Source organism: Mustela lutreola, chromosome 9, assembly GCF_030435805.1.
Source record: "Mustela lutreola isolate mMusLut2 chromosome 9, mMusLut2.pri, whole genome shotgun sequence".
NCBI classification, from domain to species: Eukaryota; Metazoa; Chordata; class Mammalia; order Carnivora; family Mustelidae; genus Mustela; species Mustela lutreola.
Genome location: NC_081298.1, coordinates 44,989,678 through 45,013,321, shown reverse-complemented (window position 1 = coordinate 45,013,321; position 23,644 = coordinate 44,989,678). Strand labels below are relative to the sequence as shown.

General features: G+C 40.5%; 1 protein-coding gene across 4 annotated transcripts in view; it reads left to right on the top strand.

Moving 5' to 3' along the window:
- RALGAPA2 (Ral GTPase activating protein catalytic subunit alpha 2) overlaps positions 1-23,644 on the top strand; it is a 322,357-nt gene that overhangs the window by 195,319 nt on the left and 103,394 nt on the right. For all 4 annotated transcript variants that reach the window (XM_059134173.1, XM_059134172.1, XM_059134174.1 and 1 more), the window contains 8 exons: positions 3,649-3,759; positions 5,462-5,530; positions 5,881-6,018; positions 8,373-8,556; positions 12,550-13,321; positions 14,140-14,211; positions 18,407-18,530; positions 20,656-20,811. In XM_059134173.1, the coding sequence (XP_058990156.1) occupies positions 3,649-3,759; positions 5,462-5,530; positions 5,881-6,018; positions 8,373-8,556; positions 12,550-13,321; positions 14,140-14,211; positions 18,407-18,530; positions 20,656-20,811 (1,626 nt within the window). The remainder of the gene's footprint in view (positions 1-3,648; positions 3,760-5,461; positions 5,531-5,880; positions 6,019-8,372; positions 8,557-12,549; positions 13,322-14,139; positions 14,212-18,406; positions 18,531-20,655; positions 20,812-23,644) is intronic.

The following is a 23,644-nucleotide window of genomic DNA, read 5'->3' as shown; positions in this document are numbered from 1 at the left end:
TCAGGAACACTTGACAAGATTGACCTGGATGTTCCATCTGATGTGGGAAGGCATGGTCAGAGAAGGCTGGGAAATGCTCCCCAGGGGGTATCAATGAAAACCAGCCTGTAGCTCAGCAGTAAATGAGAGCAGTGCACCACATAGGCACCTGCAGATTTCCACCCAGCTAATTATGTCTGGTGGGATATTGTTGTGGGCAGCACAGGTGGCAGGTGAGTGTTCTAAGCCTGAGCTGTAGTTACTTAGGTATCCCATCCTGGATGTTGGCCAAGGAGGATGTCACCTTTGGCTCTGGCTCAGGTGAGCTACCAACCTTGCCTCCCCAGCCCAGCCTGAGCCCCTACCCTCAGCCTCACCTGTTGTTCCTTCTTTTACCCCATCTTAGGAGACATCATTAACTGTCTCCTCCTCCTTACCCTAGCACCGTCTTGGGTCATAGAGTCCTGCTGCCCTAGGGCCATCCCTCACTCAGGCTGGCTACCTATGCTAAAAACTGAGCCTCTGGGTGTTCTCCAACCCCATAGCCCTAGTCTGGCCCCCACAGATCTGTCCTCCATACTGCCACCAGAGGAATCTGTCAGCACAAGCCCTCACCAGGTCACCCACAAACTAGAGTACTAAGCATGGCATTCAGGAATATACACAAATAGGTCCCTGCCTATTCCCAAGATTGTCAGTCTTTCGGAGTAGGGACGATATCTGCCCTGTTCATCTTGTGCCCTGTGCTTTGCTCTTCTTTTTTGGCTCAAACAACATGGGAATGTATTAGTTCTTATAGCCGGAAAATACATGGGTATGGAAGAGTTTGAGTCTGGTTGATCCAGGAGGTGAACAGCATCAACACTGACCTAATTGTTTGAGTCCTCTGCTCTGTAGTCCACAGAGATGGCTTCCTTTTAGGGTGGGATGCCCGCACAGTTGGAGGATGTCTGCCAGTAGAAGTCAGGATCCTGCGTGTCCTTGTTCATGTTCAGCAGGACTTCCCTCACAGCATTCTAGTAAGTGGTACTGAGATGCATTAGCCAAGGTTTCTCACTCATCCTTTTGCCAGTGACTGAGGCTGGGAATAAAATCTTTTGATTAATTTCAGTCAGTTAGGGCATATTCCTGGAACTGGGAGAGAGGACTTGCACCTGGAAAAAGATCTACTGTTAGTTAAGGAGAGAGGGGGAAATTGACACTGGCCAAGCAACTACACATGTTCACTTTAGAGAGCATCCAGAAGCAAAAGATCCTCTGTAGTGGGAGGAGGTGGCCTGTGAGTGCAGAAATGAATAGTGAGAAGGAGGTAGGCAGTGTCTGGGGAAAGGGCACTCCAGGCAGAAGGAGCATCAAGTACCAGGGCCCTGAGGTGCACATGAACTGGTATACATTCAAAGAGCAAGATGTTGGTACATGGAGCAGAGTGCGCTGTTGGGGCAGCAAGGGAGCTATGGCCTTAGTACTTGTCAGTTTAGCTGAGCCTGGACAGCATTTCCCAGAATTCTTTTCCCCTTATGGTTTTTGGAGGGAGTGGGTCTATTGCTCTTTTTCTTTTTTTTTTTTTTGAGTATAGCTGACACATAATGTCATGTTAGTTTCAGGTATAGAACATAAAGTGATTCCACAACCTGTGAGTTCTGCCGTGCGTACCACAAGTTTAGCTACCGTGTGTCACCATCAGTGCTGGCACATTGTCCTTGTTCCATGAGTATGTGCGGACTGAGTGATTAATTCCCTGCCCCAGCCCACAGCATTCGCATGGGACTAATACCACTCCACTTGCAGCCCTCCAGCCTAGCTTTGCTTGTCGCAGGGCCCTGCTGCCTGCTGCCTACACAGAGACACTCTTTCTCTACCTCCTTCCGAGTTAGGCTCAGCTCTCCTGATCCCCTCTCCCCCCACAGCCCGTCCTCTTTGCGGTCTGCCCCCTCTCTCACACCTTACCCCTCTCTGCTCAGAGGCTTATTGTCTGGTCTACCATAGCTCTCATTTCCTCATCATCCTCTTGTGTGCTTCCATCTTCTAGATGTAAGAGCCATGCCAACCTTCTGCTTCCACCCCATGACTTGACCACTGTGATGCAACAGAAACACACCCATTGCCTACTCATGTTCTTCGCTCCCTCGGTTCCATCTTCACCTCAGACTCCCCTTGTGCTACTCCTCAGGGGGCTGTGCGAGACATTAGGAATGATGAATGAGTGATATGAGATGATGAATGGTGAATGAGATGTGGAAAAATTAAACACATGAAAGAATAGGCATAGAAATACCAAAGATCAGCTTGATAGCCCTTAATGCCATAAGGGAACTATAAGTGGGAAACAGGATGAAGCTGAAGAGCTGGAGCAGGTGGGCTGCCACTCCTTTGGATGGACATGGTGGTCTCATAGAGGAGACATTTAGGGCCATGATCTGAAAGAAGTGGCAGTGCCAGCAACATGCAGACCTGGGGAATGAGTGTCCCAGGCAAAGCAGGGAGCAAGTACAAAGGCCCTGGGGCAGAAGCAAGCCAGAGTATTTGAAGGATTGAAAGAAGCCTATGAGCATCAAGTCCCCTGAGGCCTAGAGGCCAGGCTCTGAAGAGCCCCTTGAGCACAGACGCTCTTGCCCTGGTGCCTACCAGAAAAGGGCAATCAAGAAGTGTTTATCCTATTGAATTCAAATGAATCCCCTTTGCCCTAACTTCTTCCTTGTCCTATGTACTTACACTGAGATACTAAATGTTGACTTTTCTGTATCTGTGTGGTGCTGAGGTCAATTAGGATGTGTTTCTTGGGACTTGGAACTCCTGGCAAGGAAACAACTAAGCTACGTATCCAGAGGTTTCCCAAAGCCACATATCCAGAGGTTCCCCAAAATCAGTGACAAATCTTTTCTTTTGTAGATAATGAGGTATGGCTAGCAGAGTAGTCCCAGGTTCTGGCCAGGGAGAGAAGCACAGGATGCCTTCATCTGTTTCATCCACCCCAGCCAGCAGTCCTTGTAAGCACCATCCCTCCCCTATTGACATGCCATCTCACAAGAAATGGGAGCATCCAGAGGACCTTGGACACACTCCAGACTCCGAAAACATACTCAAAGTAATTGAATACACCAGAGCTTGTGAATCATGTTCTTGGAGTCATCAAAGTTTCACATTTCTTAGTACATTACATGTGGGCGTTCAGTTTAATTTTAGAAGACAGAAAGTCACTTGCTCAGTCCGTTTCTCCAGGTGCAAAATGAAGATCACGTCTACCTTGCAGAGCTGCTAGTGAGGATTTATCAATGCAGAAATGAGGAAAATTCTTGTAAAAGGTCCAGCACATAGGGAATGCTCAGTAGTCGACTGCATTTTAATTTCCTCTAGTTGTCAAAACTATAATTTATGCGATCTGCATGAGGCATCTGAAATTACAGTTTTAATTTTCCTATGACTGAACAACAGCTACTTGTTTCTGCAGAACATTAAGTTAATACAGCTAGTCTGGACGAGACGGAGTTACAGGATGATGATCATACACAAGCTATCTGGTACCAGGACACATTTTTCAAAAATTGAATGCCAGACAAGGAAACGTATCCCTAAACATCACTAGAAAGAAATGCCTCTTCTTTTCTTCCTTGGAACAAATGTACGTGTTAAGTTCAATCCTTTCGTTTGGGGTTTTGTTTCCTTTTATAGTTTTCTAACAAAATCGTGGCTCAGGTGGCCTGTGATGTTCTTCAGTTGCTGGTTTCCTACTGGGAAAAGCTTCAGATGTTTGAAACCTCTCTGCCTCGGAAAATTGCAGAAGTAAGTCTTTTCCTGTAATGCTAAAACATAAGCATTTCCCTCTCACTCTATTCGGTATTTAATGAATTACAGATACTCAGATAATTGTTAGAGAACTGTCTATTACATTGCCATACAAGTCATTCGTTTTAAGATTAAATCGCACTGGCTCTTCTCAGCTGTGATTTCAGGCACTACGTAAAGAAGCCACCAGTGTTCATGGCAGAGTCTCACACTTGGGGAGTTTGAAAAGCAGACACGACCACAACAAAGAGACCTTTTGTAGATTGGGCTTCATTCATCGAGAGTAATTTGGATGGTGCCAACAAGGAGTAGGCAGCTGGTTATGATGCCCTCCATGCAGGGGCGGGGGGCAGGGGGACTGTTGTGTGAAACAGGAGTCTCTTCCAGACTGAGGCCCCGGACCACGCTTTCTGCCATAGCATGATTACCCAGCTGTAATGAGATTACTACTCTAATACCCGCGGGCGGGGGTAGGAGGGTAGTTGCTGGGAGAAAAGGACAGAAGGAGCAGAAAGAATCGTCCCAGTGATGATATCCTGGAGGCCGGTTATATCTGAGGGTGCTTGCCTGTAAAGAAGAGGTACCCTCACCTCTGTAAGTGCCTGCATATGAGGCACATCCATTCCTGCCAGTTTTGAAAGCTGCCCTTTCTGAAACATGCCCTGTTCTTTACACATGCAGTGGTAACTTCTCAAGGAAATTTGACTTATCTCTGTGTGTTATTACAGGGAGAGAAGAAGTGATATTGACTTATTTTCTCTCCGCCCTAGGTAGATTTCACCAGTGAGATCACTTTGTTCTCTCAGGGAGACGTTAGGTGACCTAGAGTGGAACGGAGCTCTGGACATAGGAATATCAGATGCTGCAAGCTGTAAAGTTGTGTTCTAGGGCAACTATGTACAGTTGACCCTTGAACAACATGGGTTTGAGCTACATAAGTCAATTCGTATGTGGATTTTTTTTTTAATATAAATACAATAGAGGACTGTAAATACATTTTCTCTTCCTTATGATTTTATTTTCTTTTCACTAGCTTACTTTATTTTAAGTCTACAGCGTAGAATATATATAACAAAATATGTGTTGATCATCCATCAACACATGGATGATCCATTAACACATTGATGACACTTCTGGCCTGTAGTCAGCTAATAGTAGTTAAATTGGGGGGAAGTCAAAATTTATACATGGATTTTTACTGTGTGCAGTGGGGAGAGGGTACAATACCTGGGTTGTTCAAAGATCACTTACAGTTTATCATCAAAAGATAAATACCTTTGAGTATTTATACCTTTGGGTACTTTTACACCAGGACAAGAGATAGAGACATGAATGGTTTATAAGAAAATCAAATGGTAGTATTTTCATAGTTATTTTTGAAAATGATTTTTACTTTCATTGTGTAAAGTGTGGAGACTGATGAAAGGACTTGTGTGACCACAGAGAGAAATGTCCCTTCCTCTGGGGCCCCCAATTTCAGCACCAGTAGGGTGGAATGGAGACTAGGTGTGGGTTTGTCACTTTCTCTTGATTTTCAGGACCATAGGGAGCTCTAAACTGTTCTCTGCTTTTTAATCACCTTCCTCTAGCAAGGTGGCACCAAGCTGGGTTTAGTGCAAGGCCATTTTGGGAATCTTATCATATAGTTTCCCAGACTATTGCTATGGTCTCTTTCATTGGGGATTTGTCTTTTATGCAGATCCTTGTGGCCACAATTGCTTTTCTTTTACCAAGTGCAGAGTACTCCTCAGTGGAAACAGATAAAAAGGTAGGTGGCACATCATCTAAGTTTTTTCCAGAGGTTGGATTTTTTTTTTAACGTAAAACAAAATTATAAATAATGTTCTATGTAGGGATATCCTTTGTAGTTTTCTTCTCTATTGGTCCTAATGGTCTCCCCTGTGAAAACTTTATTTATTCATTAATTGTGCATTTGTGTGCCCACTGAATAATTATTATTGTGTAGGGACTGTTCTGTTGTTTGCTATTACATGTAGCAAAGTTTGAAGGATTGCTGAATAATTATTATTGTGTAGGGACTGTTCTGTTGTTTGATATTACATGTAGCAAAGTTTGAAGGATTGCAGTATATGTTACTGGGCCTGTTTCCTCTTCCAGTTTATTGTGTCCTTGCTACTCTGCCTCTTGGACTGGTGCATGGCATTGCCAGTGAGCACCCTCCTCCACCCAGTGTCCACAGCGGCCCTGGAAGAGCAGCACTCGTCGAGAGCCCCTTTGCTGGATTATATCTATAGGGTGAGTCTCTATTTGGGCCTCAGGGACATAGAGTATAGACTTAAGCATCAGAGAATTACCAAAATATGTTCTATACATTTACTTATTTGTACCCTTTTGAAAAGCATATTTGGGGGCTGAAACATGTTAAAAGAAAAGAATAATTTAAGTAGTGAAAACAGAGCAGATATTCTTGTAGAGAAGCAATGGTTACTCAGTGAAAGAAGCTTGCATTTTCACATGACTTCCATCTTTAAACAACTGAGGTTTGACCAGAAACCACCGCTCCCCACCCCCTGTCAATTTTCATATAACATGGTCTATCTGTACTTATTTTTAAAAAGAACTGTTAATGCTGTAGGAATATTTACAGCTGTAGTTTGACAAAATCTGCTTATCAAAGGAAGAAGAAGTATAAAGGACTCAGTACTCTCTTTGCTTTAAAAGATCTTAAGAAATAAATTTTTTTAAGGTTTTTTATTTATTTGAGAAAAAGACAGAGATAGTGAGAGAGGGCACAAGCAGGAAGGAGAGGAAGAAGCAGGCTCCCCCACTGAGCAGGTAACTCCACTCAGGGCTCCATCCCAGGACCCTGAGATCATGACCTGAGCTGACACTTAACCAACTAAGCCACCAAGACACCCCGAGTCTTAAGAAATAAATTAAGGAAATATATCACTTCAAAGTATTTAGCCTCGTCATTTTTATAGTACTTAAAATATTTGAATTTCACCCCCTACTGATGCCTAGGTTTGGTGTTTGCTCTGGACCCTTTATATTATCCTTCTGTATTGGCTTTACATTCCCTCCTGTGAAAGCCTTATTTATGAGTTTAGCGTTTGTGTATCATCGAATAATTACTACTAGGTAGAGACAACTCTGTGTATTGTTTTAGTAACAAAACTTTACTAATTTATAATCTTTACTTTTATAAAGGTTATAAATAATTTATACTTATAATTTATATTTACATATGTCTATATATATGCCAAATATAATTTATATTTATAACTTAAAACCTTTACTTTTTTTAAAGATTTTATTTATTTGTGAGAAAGTGAGCGAGAGAGCACAAGCAGGGGGAACAACAGAGGCAGAGAGAGAAGCAGGCTCCCCTGAGTAGAAACCCTGACGTGGGGCTTGATCCCAGGACCCTGAGATCATGACTTGAGCTGAAAGCAGATGCTTAACTGACTGAGCCACCCAGGCACCCCTACTTACTAATAACCTTAAAAAATATATATTCCAAGTCATTAACTTATTACTCTGTTGCCTTTTTTAAAAATGTATTAAACACAAGGGAAGAAGACACTTAACATGGTTGAAATTCTACTAAAAAGTATTGTGTATTTTTAAGTTGTTTCTTAAAAACAACTTAAAAGTTGGTCAAAACTTTTAATAACTCTGTTAGGATTCATTAGATACTTCTGTCATCTCTGTGGCTTATAAACGAGGCCTGGCTCAACCAAATAAAGTAGCCACAGTCATTTAAATTTATCTCTTTTCTAGTATTTTTTTTTGTTGTTAAAGATTTCTCTTAAAATTGTTTTACCAATGAATAAGTCACCTCCTCGTTAACACAATTCACAAATTTACTGAGTAATGTTATTTTATTTTTAAAGGACTCTTTTAATGAAGTATGATATGCATCCAGAAAACTGTATTAGTCATAAGCTCTGCTTGATGGATTTTCACAAAGTGGTTACACCTGTGAAACCAGATCCCAACTGCAGAAACTAAATAGTCTTGGTATCCCAGAAGTCCCCATCATGCCTCCCTACTAGTCACTATCTCCATACACACACCTGGGGTAACTGCTAGCCTGTCTAACAGTGTAGATTTTTTTGTACTTTGTATGGCTGGAATTATGCAGTATGTTCTTCTGTGTCTGATGTCCTTCACTCAGCATTATTTCTGAGTGATTCATTTATACTGTTGTGAATAGTTGTAGATTTTTCGCTACTACTGTTTGGTAATACACAATGAGAGTATGCCATGATTTATGTATCTGTCCTACTGATGATGTATATTTGGGTAGTAGAGCTTTGGACCCTAAAAAGAAGTTCTATGAACATTCTGGTAGGCCACAGCAGGACTTAGCTGTGTGCTCCCACCTAGAATGGCAAAATAAGCACTTTTTAACTTTCACTTTCCTTTTGTCTTGAGAATATATTTATTGGCATTGTTGTAAACGGAGCAGAATAAACTTGCAAATACCAAGAAGATGTTTTAGAATGGAAGGGATTCTATGTCTTCAAGTATTACCAACCCTATCAAGTATTACCTGCCTCCTAAGTGCTGTTGTGGTTTGGCAGGTTGTCAGGGACAGGGGGTTAGTCACATCCATGACACACATTCCCTTCTGTTTCTCACAGGTTCTGCACTGCTGTGTTTGTGGCTCAAGCACATACACCCAGCAGAGTCACTACACACTGACCCTGGCTGACCTGTCCTCCCCGGATTACGACCCTTTCCTGCCACTGGCAAATGTAAAGAATTCGGAGCCAGTCCAGTATCATTCTTCAGCAGATTTGGGAAACCTGCTCACAGTTGAAGAGGGTGAGATTCTTCAGAATAATAATTCTCATGGGTGGGAAAAGGAAAGATTGTAGCCTTTGCCCAAGCTTGCTACGTTATTTTCAAAAATTAACTTGTTTCTGCTTTCTAGACTCCTCTGTGATAGTAAGTTCTGCCTGCCTTGCTTCTTTTTTTCTGTTTCTTCGCCCCCTCTCCCTTTTCCTCTCTTAGTTGAATTTTGTGTTGAGGACCTATATGTTTCAGACCTATGAGACCCATAGAAAAAGTCTCATTTTCTACCCCAGAGGAACTTTACATGTATAGAGAGACAGGATTAATGCAGGACCCATTCATGAACCAGTAGCACTGTGGCGGGTTGCTGTGAGGAAGGACCTAAGCCAGACTTAGAAGGATGGGCAGACTTCGAAAGGATATCATGGAGGGTTGCAGACTAGGAGAGCATTGTAGAGAGGTGGGGATTTGCATGCCACAGTATGAGGATCACTCTGCTAATGGCAGGGGGACTATTTTAGAATATGTGGGTATTGTCAGGATTAGGAACTGCTGTATGATCTCCTCAACCATCTTCTTCCTGAAAGGACAAAAGCCTATCTCTGGGCTTTGAGATGTGAGTCCAAAGGTAGGTATATCACCTGTACATGTGAAATACTCACGAAATGCGTAAACTATGAATATTGATGAATCATATCAAATATGGCATATCATATCAAAATACCAATCAAAATTTCCTGATTGTGATACTGTACTATAGTTATGCTGTGTAAGATATTACCAGGGGAATGAAGGCTATTTGGGATCTCTCTGTATTTTTCTTACGAGTGCATGTGAATCTTCAATTGTCTAAAAGTTAAAAAAAATAAAATGTGGGTGTGGAGTTTTAGATCATCCATGAAAATGTTACGGACTTTGCAAGTTAAAACCTAGGTCCAAGGATGGAACTGTAAGGGGGGAAAAACACTGTAAAGAAAAGGAATGAGATAATTTCACCAGGTTAGTGGAAAATGCACATTTAAATTTTGGGACCACCTTGCTTTCAATGTACAACACTCTTGGACTTTATTTCCCAGAAAACCTCAGACCTTGTGCAAGCTGCTTGTCCTAACATAGTTCTGTGGTACTAAAAGTAACTGTTTGAACTTCAGTGGCAAAGGAGTTTTAAAATTCACTAACACTCTAACTAGATAAAAAAGCAAAGCAGCTTTAAAACATATTGGCATGCACAGACAGTCTTGTTGTGGGTATACAATCTTAAGAATGAGAGGAAAATTAAAGATGATAGCTGAAGTATTTTAGGTTAAACACAAATGTGCTTGTATTTGAGAGTTTTTTGTTTTCATTCAGTGTCATAATTTATCATTCATAACCAAACTGTTTTTTCTCTCATGTTTCTGGGAAGTAATACTGTATTTTTATCTATTATATTCAAGTGACTCTTTCATTCCCTATTATGTACTATTTGATATAAATACTACTTTCAAATAGTTGTAAGCAAGAGACACATTCAGTTGCCTCCAGCTGAGGTGCCTGCTGGCCTAGCTCAAGGAAAAGCCACTGATGGTAAACACAGGTGCTCAAATTTCTCATCATTAATACCTAATTGCTTTAAAAAGAAGGAAAGAGGGGAGCTTTAAAAACTGAAATTTAAAAGGCAAAACTAAAATTACTGCCTTTCTGTTTCATCTCTAAATTTAGCGAAGTAAGATAAATATTTAGATTATATTTTTCATAGTTTGTGGAAGCTATGAGATTTTCTCATGAATGGAGTCTAGTTTTCTCTTTATTTTTCAGGGAACCACAGGCAATAGATGCAGCTGAAGTTTTTCTGTCAGGAAAAACAATTTTTACTTCACAAATATTCCTTTCCTTACTTTTCAATACCAAAAATATTTGGAGTTTTTATTGGGTGTGTCATGGTTTATGGCTTGATTAGTGTGACTCCACTTGATTTCCCACTGTAGAATTCAAACACATTCCTTAAAATATAAATTTGTATGTATCTCAGATTAAAAGCACAACCTATGTAAGTAAAAGCAGAGGAAAGTTGCTTTTCCAGTTATAATTGTCTGCATTGGGCTTTACCAAATTGGACCTTTGTCCTCAGTTCTGTAGCCTGCTCTGTCGAGTTATCACCATGCGCTGTCACCATAGCCTCCTGAACCCCCAGCTGGCCATGTCTTTGTTGTTTGGGGCATTAACATTTCTGACAGAGCACATATTCATATGGAATGATAAGCATGAATAAAAAGCATCTGTAACTTTTGAAAAAGTTAATATGGACACAAAAGCAAAGGCATTCATAACTGTGATTTCAGGGGAATTAGTTGAGGTGCTTAAATTTCTCAGCTGTATGGAAATCATACACTTTTCTACAAGGGTCAGGAAGGACAGTTGAATTTGTCAGAGATGGATGTAAATGACCTTTGGTTATGAAAACTCAAGTTTTCATGTAAGATTTTATTTTGCATTCTTGCATACAGTGATTTCTTATTCACTGAATAACAAAAATTAAGAAGAAATTCAAGAAAAAGGACGATCTTGTTCATCAGTCATCACACTGAGGTTCCTACACTCTAGGATTTGATTGTTTCTTGGTAGGATTTATACATCATACAATTAATGTTTCATAGATAAGTTCATTGAATTTTTAATATCTGAGAAGGAAGTTGTTTAGCATCAGAAAGCATAATTTAGAGTTATTTGTGTTTAATTAATATTTGAGTTTTCTATTATGATTTTAGAAACCAAGTATTTCTTAAACCTTTAAGCCCAAAGTACAAGTCTTACTTAAATATCTAGTGATATTTTTTATTGAAATTAAAAGAGTTCATTTTCAGTTGTTCTTCGATTAATACACAGTTCTTTTCTAACCTTGGCAAATTACAATTTCTCTGACTACTCTGAAGCTTAAGTGGTTGTTTCCCTCCGTGCTTACCAATTGTTTCTCTGCTTCTTCCTTTACTCCTGCATTTCACAGAGCCCACCTTCACATGCTAATGTCAGTCTTCCTATACTTTTGAAGCCTTAAACATTTTGTAAGTCACTTGCTCTTAGGCCTTTAATCATCAACTGCAAATTCAGTTAAAGCCTTCTATTTCTGTGAGTTAATTAATGAATCAGATTCCATTAAATATTTAAAATGCCCAAGCAACAAAACATAAATTGTCACAAAGATCTTAAAGCAGATTTCGTCAATCCATCCGCAACATCACAAGCTTGATTCATTTCCTCATCAGCATCTGCCTTTACCCTGGTGAAGGGAGTGGAGTAACCTCTGTGACCTGGACCTCCAACCCACCACCTTTCCCACCGGATCCTCTCCAGCTGCAGGTTCCACCTCCCAGAACTTCCTGAACCATCAGCTCTTTCAGGACAGGGAAATTCTCTGGTTTACTGCTGTATCTACAGATTTTTAAGTGTCCCTAGAATGAGATCTTCATGGAAGTTGGTTCTTTTATCAATCTATTTATTTGCTTTCTTGTTTGTTTATTTTTTTAAATTAACATATAGTGTATTATTTATTTCAGGGATACAGGTCTGTGATTCATTAGTCTTACACCCATCACTCTGCCATAGCACACACCCTCCCCAATGTCCATCACCCAGGTACCCCATCCCCCCACTCCCCTCCCCACCAGCAACCTGTGGTTTGTTTCCTGAGATTAAGAGTCTCTTATAGTTTGTCTCCCTGGACCTTTGTCCTCAGTTCAGTAGCCTGCTCTGTCGAGTTATCACCAGATAACTGCATTTTTGTCTTGTTTCATTTTTTCCTCTCTTCCCCTATGATCTTCTGCCTTGTTTCTTATTCCACATGTCAGTTCATATGATAATTGTCTTTCTCTGATTGACTTATTTCTAGCAATCTATATAAATTGTACTTATAATTCACATAGAATTAGTGTCAAAAAAGAAAATAGATGAAAAAAATGCCCAGACTAAAACAAATTCAACATTCTGAGTACAGATTTTGACCTTCCTTCCCCATTGTCTGCTATGTTCCCTTATCCTGGCTCACAGAGCGGAAAAGGAGGAGTTTGGAGCTGATCCCCCTGACTGCCCGCATGGTGATGGCCCACCTGGTGAACCACCTGGGACACTTCCCGCTGTGTGGGGGCCCCGCCGTGCTGCACAGCCTGGTCAGTGAGAACCATGACAACGCACACGCCGAGGCCCCCGAGCTGTCTTCCGAGGTGTTCCGGAGCCCAAACCTTCAGCTCTTTGTGCTGAATGACAGCACCCTCATCTCCTACCTTCAGACACCCTCAGAAGGGCCAGCAGGTGGCTCACGGGGGGGGGCTTTGTCAGACGTCAGAGTAATCGTGCGGGATATCTCAGGGAAGTACTCTTGGGATGGGAATGTTTTGTATGGACCATTGGAAGGCTGCTTAGCACCCAGCAGCAGAAATCCTGCATTTCTGATTTCGGGCTGGCAACCTCAAGCTTTGGGAGCTCAGAAGGATTTTTCTCAAATTGAGGAGGGAGATGATGTCCTCGACAAATTACTTGAAAACATTGGCCACACAAGTCCCGAATGCCTTTTACCATCACAGCTAAATCTAAATGAGCCCTCCCCACCCCCACGGGGAATGAACCGTGACCAGGAGAAGGAAATCATTGAGGTCATTTTGCGCCAGAATGCCCAAGAAGACAACTACATCCAGAGGTGTAACTCTGACTCAGCCATGAAGATCACCAGCCAGGAGCAGCCCTCACCAGTAGAGCCACGAGGACCCTTTTATTTCTGCAGGTTGTTGCTTGATGACTTGGGGATGAATTCTTGGGACAGAAGGTAACAATCCTCTCTCAACCTTCACCTATTTTATCATTATTTTTGTGTGTTTGTTCTTGTTCTCAGTTTGGGAAGCAGAGAATAGAAATGGAGGTTTTTCTTTCTACTTTTACCGTTTATTCTCTGCTGCTAAGTTAAAGCTACAAGTGGAACTAATTCTGCTCTACTGATGCACATACTGAATTTCAAACATCTCTTACATTTTAAAGAGTATCAGATGTTTTCTGTGTGCATGTGTGTGTGTTTTAATTACTGCTCTGTCCATTATTGCTTCTGTTGTCACAAAAGATGCAAATGGACTCCAAAGATGAATAAGCCACCATCTCACCTGAGGTCTGGTGAAGGAGGTAGACTTGGCACAACTCTGATGAAAGATAGCACGACATGGGGGTCCAAGAGGAACAGTTAACCCAGTGCAAAGTGTGGGATAGTAAGGGAAGACTTTGTGAAAGGGCTGGGCTTGAACTGGATCCTGACTGTGGAGTGGGGTTTCTAAGGACAGATATAGGGAAAAGGGATTCACAGCAGAGCTGATAGTGAAAAAAGACACAGACAGGCACACACACATCAGTGACACACTTATTCACCTCCGAGCCATCCAGTGGATAGTGATGGAGTGTCATGGAATTTTGATGCCTTCAAATGTCTTAAGGAGAATGGAGCTCATTCTGTGGGTTCAGATCATAAATCTTTCATGAATGAAGAGGGTTATGCATAGGTATGTGGATAGATGAGTAGGTAGGTTTGTTGATTGATTAGAAAGGGAAAATTGGTCTGTAATGATTATATATCTTTTCTTCCATCTCTTTTTTTAATAGAAAAAATTTCCATCTGTTGAAGAAAAATTCCAAACTATTGAGAGAGCTAAAAAATCTGGACTCCCGTCAGTGGTATGTTGAAGTATATCATTCTACTTCCTTCCTGCCTATGAGAATATGTGCTTGGATGACAGAGCTGCAGGAATGAATACACCTGCAGAGACACCCAAAGGTCATTCTGTAATCAGAATCTGGTAACATCTGCACATGCCATACCTTTGGTGTTTTCCCCCTTGAGGAGTAAGCTTACATGCTTACTATGCTGAGAAGAAGTCATTGCTCCTATCCAATCTGTCTTTGGTTGAGGACCTTTTCATGGGGCAGCCAGTGGACATTCATTCTCGTTTAATCTCTGTAGAGATTAAATTCCTCTTTCTCCAGTGAGGAACAGAGGCTTACCAGACTCAGACACCTACCTGTGCTCACATGTAACCATGTTGTTTAAACCAAGCAAGTCTGACTGTATAACCTGTGTTGTGTCCCAATGCACTGGCTGCAGTCTCTGCTGTATAACGGGGGCAAGCTTAAAACCAGTGTGTTTCAGTTAGTAATTTCCTAGTAGTGAGGCTTCTTCTCAAAGCTGGTCAAATCTCAGGTGTGCCCTTTATCTGTACAATCTTGGAAGTAATTGTACAGATGAACTCAGGACCAGTTTTTGATTTGGGGGAAATGTGTGCTTCCAAAAACATCTTAGGCAATAGTAAGTGTAGTGCTTTGTACATAACAGGTGCTTCAAAGTCTTGAATAAACTGCTTGTTTAGTATTAGTTTTTAAAAAACTCATTTTCTAAAAAATAGCTTTTTGTTCCTCTCTTATTCCCCATAGAATATCATTAGGTATCTCATTACAGATGAAAAACCTGAAGCCATTATTCCTCACATTACCCTTCATCATATTCAGTTTCCCAATTGTTGTTATGCTTCTTTTTCTCTAGAGGCATAGAGACCAAATTCTCTGTGGAAACTCTGTGAGGGGTTTCTTGTGAAGGACTCAGGGGTTCACTTCTCTCTCCCTCTTGTCCTTCAGTATTAAACAAGCAGTCACTTGGGCTCCAAACTCAGCTTTTCAAGCATATGTTGAATTATTCCATGCTTCCTAGTATTAAGTGAATACATCGGTATCTTGTAATTGTGGCCAATTTGAGTGTTAATGCACTTTAGTTGCATGCGGTACCATTGGATGAGCTCCCTGGGGTGCTGTTGCAGTAAAATATGGCTTTGGAGAGCTGATAAGCAAATCTTATGTCCCTTGATTAACCTTTGCTTAAAATCCAAACTCCTGGATTTAGTATCTTCTTAATATCTAAAAAAGGTATCAATTTACTTTGTTAATAGTACAGGGTGTGTTTGAGGTTCTTTTTGGAAAAAAAGAAAAGTGGAAATAAGTTGGGGACTCTAGGTATGAGAAATCTAGACAGTCCATGTATTGGTTAGTTAACAGGTAAGAATATACCTGTCCTTCAACTTTTAGTTAGGGTGGCTGTGTTTATTTCTGATACCAGTTTATCTCCCTGCTGTCAAGGCATAGTTCCTGCTTAGCATGTTCTTAGGAAAAGTAGAGACTGCGTGGGAACTATCATCTATATATCGTGAAGATAATGAAGATGTAAAAGGTGTCATGAATGCACATGCAAATTACAGTGGTTTCTCTTTTAAATATTAATACCTCTTGTCACCACATGGTAAAGTGAAAGTTAAACTCATGGTTTTTTTTCTTTGTTTGGCTTTGTAATATGACAGCACAAGGAAACTGAGCTATTTTGGTCTATTCCTAATAAGAAAGAAAAATGCATTCTAATGAAGAAGAGAAAATGTTGATTTTATGTGCCTGCGTTCCTGAATTACCTGCTCCTTCATGCATTGGTGGTGCAGCTTATGGATATGAAGTGCTGTTGCTAATTATCATTTCAAAAGCCTGGCTCTAATAAGACCAGACACGGCGTCTGATCCTGGCAGGCTCTCTGTGGTGCTAACATTTTGGAGGATGTGAAATTTGATGAATGTTTACAGCTAAAGGTCACCTTTCCTTACACCTACATCAGTCAGGCAGTCACTGGGGCTTAGCTCTTGTGCTCCCATGTTGTGTTAATGAGGACTCGAGGACCTGCAAGCAACTACAAGATAAAAAGCTTGGACTTTGAGGAGAGTCAACAAAAATGTTTCAGATAAACCTGAGATGGTCTTGTTATATGTATAGAACAGAGAACAATCACATGCTGAGGACTTCTGAATATATAGAGAGAGCTACAGAAAGGAATTGAGTGACTATACTTTTTCTCCTTTTGTTGAAAAAGACAGTCTTTCAGGTCATAAGTCATGATCTCTGTCATCATCTGAGCCCCCAAATTATTATAGCTCTGAGAATAAGCTAGTCAAATTCTAGTGGGTGTGTCCTGCCTGTCACTCAAGGAATAAATGGTGTGGTAGTTTTAGGGCTCTGTACTACCTGAGAACAAGCTTTCTGACAGTCTGAGAGCACATGGTCTCTACTCTAGAGCATCAGTCCCCTGGATCAGTCACCATAAAACTTCCCTCTTCTCACAGCAATGGTTGGTTCCCATTAAGAGAGGTGCCGCCAACTGTGTGCTTGTGCCATGCCAGTCAGAGCATTCAGGATGTCCACTTTCTCCAGAGGTAGCAGCATAGCGCTCATCAAAAGCCTTAAAAGTAGGCAATGACCAAGATTCTTTTTCTATGAATGTATTCAAAGGACATATCAAAGATAATGTTATAGTGTCTTTAAAATTGGAAGCAACTTAAAGGTCCAATGATAAGGATTTGGGATAACGTATATTCATATACTGGAACGTTACACAACCATTAATAACTTTGTCATACAAACACGTGATATAAAAGTGTTCCCGCTCAAAAATGGTTTACATGGTGACTTTTATGTTATGCATATTTTATACAGTAAAAGTATTCACAAATATTTTGAGTTAAAATTATCAGTTGCAAAACAGGGTGTAGTAACTCACTTTTGTATGTGAAAATGCATCTTAAAATCCCAACAGTTGCAATTTCAACATAGAAGCAGAGAACATAAGTGAATTTTTATTTTTCTCTTTCCTTTCTGTATTTTCTAATTTTACTCATGAACTGTGGGAGAAATGAATCCTTGATTTATTTTTATGACTTTTTAGTTCAGTTTCATTTCATTCTGCTTATTAAGTAAAAACACAAGTCCTACAGAAGGAAATATTTGTAAATATGTTAAAATATAGAGCCTAAATTCCACTAGTATAGGTGTCTAATCAGATTATGGTGTTAAGATGTTGAACAATTAAGACTGTAGAAACATTTCTTTATGTTTGACACTTGGTAGTTTTTCCTATGAGGTTTTTCAGAATGCAATGCAAAAATAATAAGGAAGGTAGAACTGCTCTGCTGGTGATAATCCAAAATTTTAAAAAATAGAGACTTGAATAAAACTTGGATGATGGGGCCACAGAATGAGTGGTTCTTGATGAAAGCTCTGAATTAGCACAGTGCCTTCATCTCTAAACCATCACCAAATTGCCAGGTAAAAAAGTCTAGTTATTTTAACACTTTAGGGTATAATTTGTAGAAATTGGTTATTAATATATTATATATAGCATTGGGTCTCTTGTCAACAGAGATTTAACTGAGCAACTACTATATGCCAAGGACCAGGGTACATATACAAAAGGCAAAAAGGCAGGACTCCTGTCCTCAGAGTACAGATCATGCTAACTTGATTTAACAGTAAAGCACCCAAAATCCATCATGGAGGAAGTGGATGAATGGTACAGTTCCAGTCAGGGAGCTATCTAGTATCCTTCTTTCAAAGTGTATTAAGTAAAATATAGGCAGTCACATAGACCTAGTCTCAACTGGTATCTATGTGAAATGCTTTCACATATATTTTTTTTTTACACCGAAAATGTAGAGAGTTTGTCCAATAATGTGTTCTAACATGCTGTTAAATATGTCACATGTTCTGAGAGTGATCTCAAGAACCAGACTGCCCTGCTTCAATTCCTGGCCTCCCACTTGCTGTGTGCTTTTTGTTTAATTTTCTGTGCCTCCTTTCAACCACCTCTACAAGGGAAGTGATGATAATTGTCTCTTTAGAGTGTTTGCAAGAGTGAATGAGACTATGTGTTGAACCTTGTCAGAACAGTGACTGACCCCTAGTAAATTCTCCGTAAATGTAAAGCTCTGTATTAGGAATCATGCTGGTAGCTGTAGTGAAATAAAATTTTAAATATGAGAATTCTAACTCCTTTAAATTGAAAAATTTATAGCCGTGAAACGCACAAAATTGCAGTGTTTTACATTGCTGAAGGTCAAGAAGACAAGTGTTCAATCCTCTCTAATGAAAGAGGAAGCCAAGCATATGAAGACTTTGTTGCCGGACTTGGATGGGAGGTAATTCATTTCATTTGGGAGCTGTTTATTGACCAGCACTATTTAAGGATATATATAAACTGAACATCAATCATACAAGATTTTACGTTCAAATCCAGTACAGATAGTGTTACAGAGTTGATGCATGTATTGAATTTGGCATCTTCTGTTAGTTGCTTTTCAGTACTTCCATACATGAACTTTTGTTTCCCTTAACTTTTCCTTTAATGTTAAATTTCATCTTCTTTTTATCCAAAGCGAGTAGCCAAATTGACTCACCCAGCCATAGACAGTATATGGGAAGAGAAGATAAATATGGGCAGAGAAGCATTGGTTTTAGCTGCAGTATGAAGATTGGAGAAGAAATAAATGACTTGGTGGGTGAAAAATACGAAGAAAGAGCTGGATGAAGTCAAAAATTGTCATGAAAATAGAATAGAGTAGCCATTATGGTTTATCAGCCAACCTCTTTCCCTAAGGAAGATCCCAAGATGACTGATACTGAAAGAATTTGCTTTTTCTCTGCTGAATAATAGTCTGACAGACAGACATATACATTTATACACAAGTGTGCCTGCACACACACCTATCTGTCTCTTGGAACATAAATCTAAAGGAAATTATATCTCCAGAATCCAAAAGAACTCAGAATAGTTATAATGGAAATCAGCATATCTGAAATAGTTCCCTTACTTTTCCTTACTTTTGTTTTGGTTTCTTGGTTATCTGTGCTGTGGGAAACTTTCTAGGTACATAAATAAGACTTGTCTCTGAGAGTTAAATGTTAACAAGGAAGCTAATATGAAGATGGGAACAGGAGAACCCTACATCAAGGTCAAGACCATGTACTTTATAAAATGTCAAGTAGATTTTAGTCTGAAAGTGTTAACTGTACTCCAATAAGTTGTCCTTCTTACTAAGGAAGTGACTTTTTACTTATTGTAGAATATACTTAATCATTTTAACCAATATACTTTTTAAACCAACACATTCTTAACTGGAGTTTTAAGAAAAGACTAGAACATTAATTTAGTGTATATATTGATTGTATTTGGCACAGAAGAGATTCTTCTATTGCTTTTTTTCAGTTGTGTTACAATAAATGCTTTACTGAAAGAATACTAGTTCATGAAAAGTTAAATTTTAAAAAGGGGGTATGGGTCCTAGGCAATGACTAAGAAGTGATTATTCACACCATAACGTGAAAAAGAAAAATAATAATAAAAGAATGATAACTTCCAGACTTGTAGTAGTGGTGTAAATCAAAACAACCCCTTTGAAGCATAGTTTAGCAATGGCTGTTAAATTTTTTTTTTTAAGATTTTATTTATTTATTTAGGCAGAGAGGCAGGCAGAGAGAGAGGAGGAAGCAGGCTCCCCACTGAGCAGAGAGCCTGATATGAGCCTCGATCCCAGGACCCTGGGATCATGACCTGAGCCACCCAGGTGCCCCATGGCTATTAAATTTTAAAACATCTGGAATCTTTGATATAACATCCTACCAAAACATTCCTTTGAATGCTCCTTGTGATTTGATGATACCAGCACTGTTTGAGAAAGCAGAAAATCCCATAAATCCATCAATAGGGAAGCTCTGTGTGTGTGTCTGTGTTTGTACATAAACACATATAAATACACATACATACACACGTATTCATATGTCTGTATGTATAAGATGGAAAAAAGCTAGAGAAATGTGCATCAAATTTGTGATGGTGCTTTTCTTAGGTTAATAGGATTTTGGAGCACTTTCATTGTAATGGTTTCTTTTTTTTTTTTTTTTAAGGTATTATTTATTTATTTGACATAGAGAGAGAAAGAGAGAACACAAGCAGGGGGAGAGGCAGAGGTAGAGGGAGAAGCAGGCTCCCTGCAAAGCAGGGGAAGCCCGATACAGGACTCTATCCCAGGACTCCGGGATCATGACCTGAGCTGAAGGCAGTGGCTTAAACAGCCGAGCTACCTAGGCATCCACATTGTGAAGGTTTCTTTAATGTTTTGATTTTGTCTAATTTAGTATTATATTTGTTTGTTATCAGAAATCAAAATGAAAATAATTATATTTCTTTAAAAGAAAGGACATTTTTGCTTGGTAAAAACAATTTAGGGTTGACCCTCACTCTTCCCTCTTTGTTACCTGCGTCAGGTGGATCTCTCAACCCACTGTGGGTTCATGGGCGGACTTCAACGCAATGGCAGCACAGGGCAGACTGCCCCTTACTATGCTACCTCGACTGTGGAAGTGATTTTCCACGTTTCAACTCGGATGCCATCAGACTCAGATGATTCACTCACCAAAAAGGTAAGAAGTCTCTTTGAGGATTGAGGACCATTCTTAGCCACCATGGTTTATAGGTGAGACTCTTATAGTCCAGTCAAAGCCCTTGGCATGACATGCACCGAGACTGATTTCCTCTGGGTGCAATTTCAGTGTATTTCTTCTCAAGCTACAGTTGTAATTAATCTGAAATATCTAACTTGGCAAAATTAGACAAAGAAATAAATGAAAAGTTTGAGTCTTAAATCCTAAGATTAATAGGAAAAGGAAGGGTCTTAAATGTTGTTAATTTTGGATCTTCCTTCATCTGACAGAAAATAGCATTCTTGACCTCTCAGGTTGGCAAAGGTCTTAAGATGCAAGGACTCTGTCCTGACAAATTGCTGAGAAAGCAGGCACCTCCCAGGCTTGCTGGGGGCAATTGGGCAGTATCTGTGAAAATCACAAGTACAGGTGTGCTCCTGCCTAGGGGTCCCACCTTTGGCACTGACCTTGTTTCTCTTCCAACTTGGGCCCAGGAGGCAATTTTCTCTAGAATTGAGAGGAAACCTCCTCCACCTTTGAGGAACTCCCCAGGGGTACATGGCCCTAAACTTTCAAACCTGCAAGATGGTTACTTCAGGTAACCCTCTATTAGAGGTGAGGAGCACCTTAAAAGAAGAGGAATTTTAGTCTGGGAAGGAAGCCTAGAAGTCTGACCCACTTCTCTGAGTTTCCAGATGAAAGGAACAACTGCAGCTAGCCTGCTCTAGTGGGTGGCAGAGTGAGCCTGGAATCCCTACCTCACACCCACTCACTTCCTACAAGGATGCAATAAAACTACAGCAGCACCTCAGTGGATGGGAAAATAGCTCATTGAGGAACTAAAAAATCCATTAAAGGATTGAAAATAGCTCATTGAGGAACTAAAAAATCCATTAAAGGATTAAGTGTGGTGGTTATAGCCAGGGTCTAGAGACAGGCAGACGTGAGCTCAACTGTTAGTAGTCTGTGCCTCAGTTTCCCCATCTACTAAACGAGATTAAAAACAGTCACAGGGTTGTTGCGAAGTAAATGGATAATGCTCATACAACTGCTTAGCATGGTGCCTGGTGTAGGATTTCTAACATCAGCCCTCATCATTGCCCACTGGTCTAATCGAATCCTTTTTCTCCTGCCGCATTAGGAGTGACTAATATTGGCCAGTGGGCCCCACTGTTACCACCTCATCTCTTCTCTCTGCAGTTTTGCTTTTTCATCACTACAGCTCCAGATGTCTAGACCACCTATATCGTGGGCGGTGGTATTCATAAAACCTCAGAACTTGGGTCGCAGCACAATCACAGACAACGTATTCACAGTGACTAAGTGTCTGGGACATGCAGAGCATGACGGCCATGTGCTGCCTCCTTCAGGCATGGAGGAGCTGCCTCCATGGCTTAGGTTTTAATGGCCACCCTGGTGGCGATATTCTTATTGAAGGGGGACCCTGCTCTGTTTCAGATTATCAGGACCTTGGGCAGGGCTTCTATATCCTTTATACTTGCAGTGCCTTGTAAATTACTGCTAATCTGCAAATGTGTTGCCATATTCTATGACTTTTTTATGACTGAGAACTATTTTGTTAATAGGTTTATTTAAAATATTTTTAAAAATTATTTCCTAGATAGGATTCTTTTGGTTTTTTACCTCTCTTCCTTTTTCTCTTCTTTTTTTTTTTTCTTTCACGAAAAGGCATCATGTTTTCTTGATAAAACGCCTTGCCATAAATAATGTTGCAAGGCTTGGCCTGGTTGAAAGATTCCCTACTGTAATAATCAAAATTCAGCTGATACCTTTTGCAGCTCTGAGATTTAGCATCATTAGTGACAACTCTCTTTATCAGGATGTCTCACAGCCAGACTAAAAATCAGTCACAGTAACAGCAGCCCACAGTTCCTTGTCTTATTCTAACTAAATTGTCCCTAACAGCTTAAAAATGAGCTGCAAAATTCTAAAGTGATTCATGCTCTCTTCTGCCCCTGTCATGGGGGCACTTTTTCAATTCCACAATCCGGTTGCAACCCCATACTGAACTCTTGATCCTTCACTGCAGAAATTTGTTAGCTCTAGCTAGATTAGATTTTTCACAGCTAATCTAACTGCTGTAGGGGTTTGCAGAGTGGGGACAGAGCTGTGCTATTGGATTTGTCCAATTCATTTGACTCCAGGACTATAATTGCACTTATGTCTTACAAGGCTTTTATAGCCTCAGGCTGGCCAGCCGCATAAAAAACAAATTGGCAGTGATACAGTACGAGTGAAAAGGGATGAAAGGCCCACATTATCAGTCTCCAGGCAGCACTGTTCTGGCAGGAAGTTTCTTGGTTAATTTACAAATAAAACTTAGATTTTAGGATGGGCACACTGTCAGCTGAACAATGGGGATGTCAGGCCTGACTGTTACTTAGTAAAAGTAGCAGCCGGGCCTACTGAGGAGCAGGAATTCTTCAATCAAACAGACGACTCCTTCTGGAGCCAGCTGGCGATGTAATGCAATTAGTCGGGAAAGGAGGTCAGCCTATTAGGTGTGTACCATGACCAGTGTCACCAGTGCGTGCCGCCTGGCAGCAGCAGGCAGAAGGGCCCAGGCGGAGGGACTTTGAAACTCTGTCAGGACAAGAAGTGGCAGGACATGGGGTTGATTTCTTAAGACTGAAGAAGCAAGCATTTGTTCTGAGCCTGTTAAGCATCCGTGCATTCTGGAGCCTGTTGTGCAACTGAAGCAGTAGCGAGCATGAGTGACAGCTCCGTCCCAGGACGAGACTCATCAGTCTCTCCCAGACTATACATGAGTCATACCAGCTTCACTTGTGTGCACGCAACAAACTCACTGGTG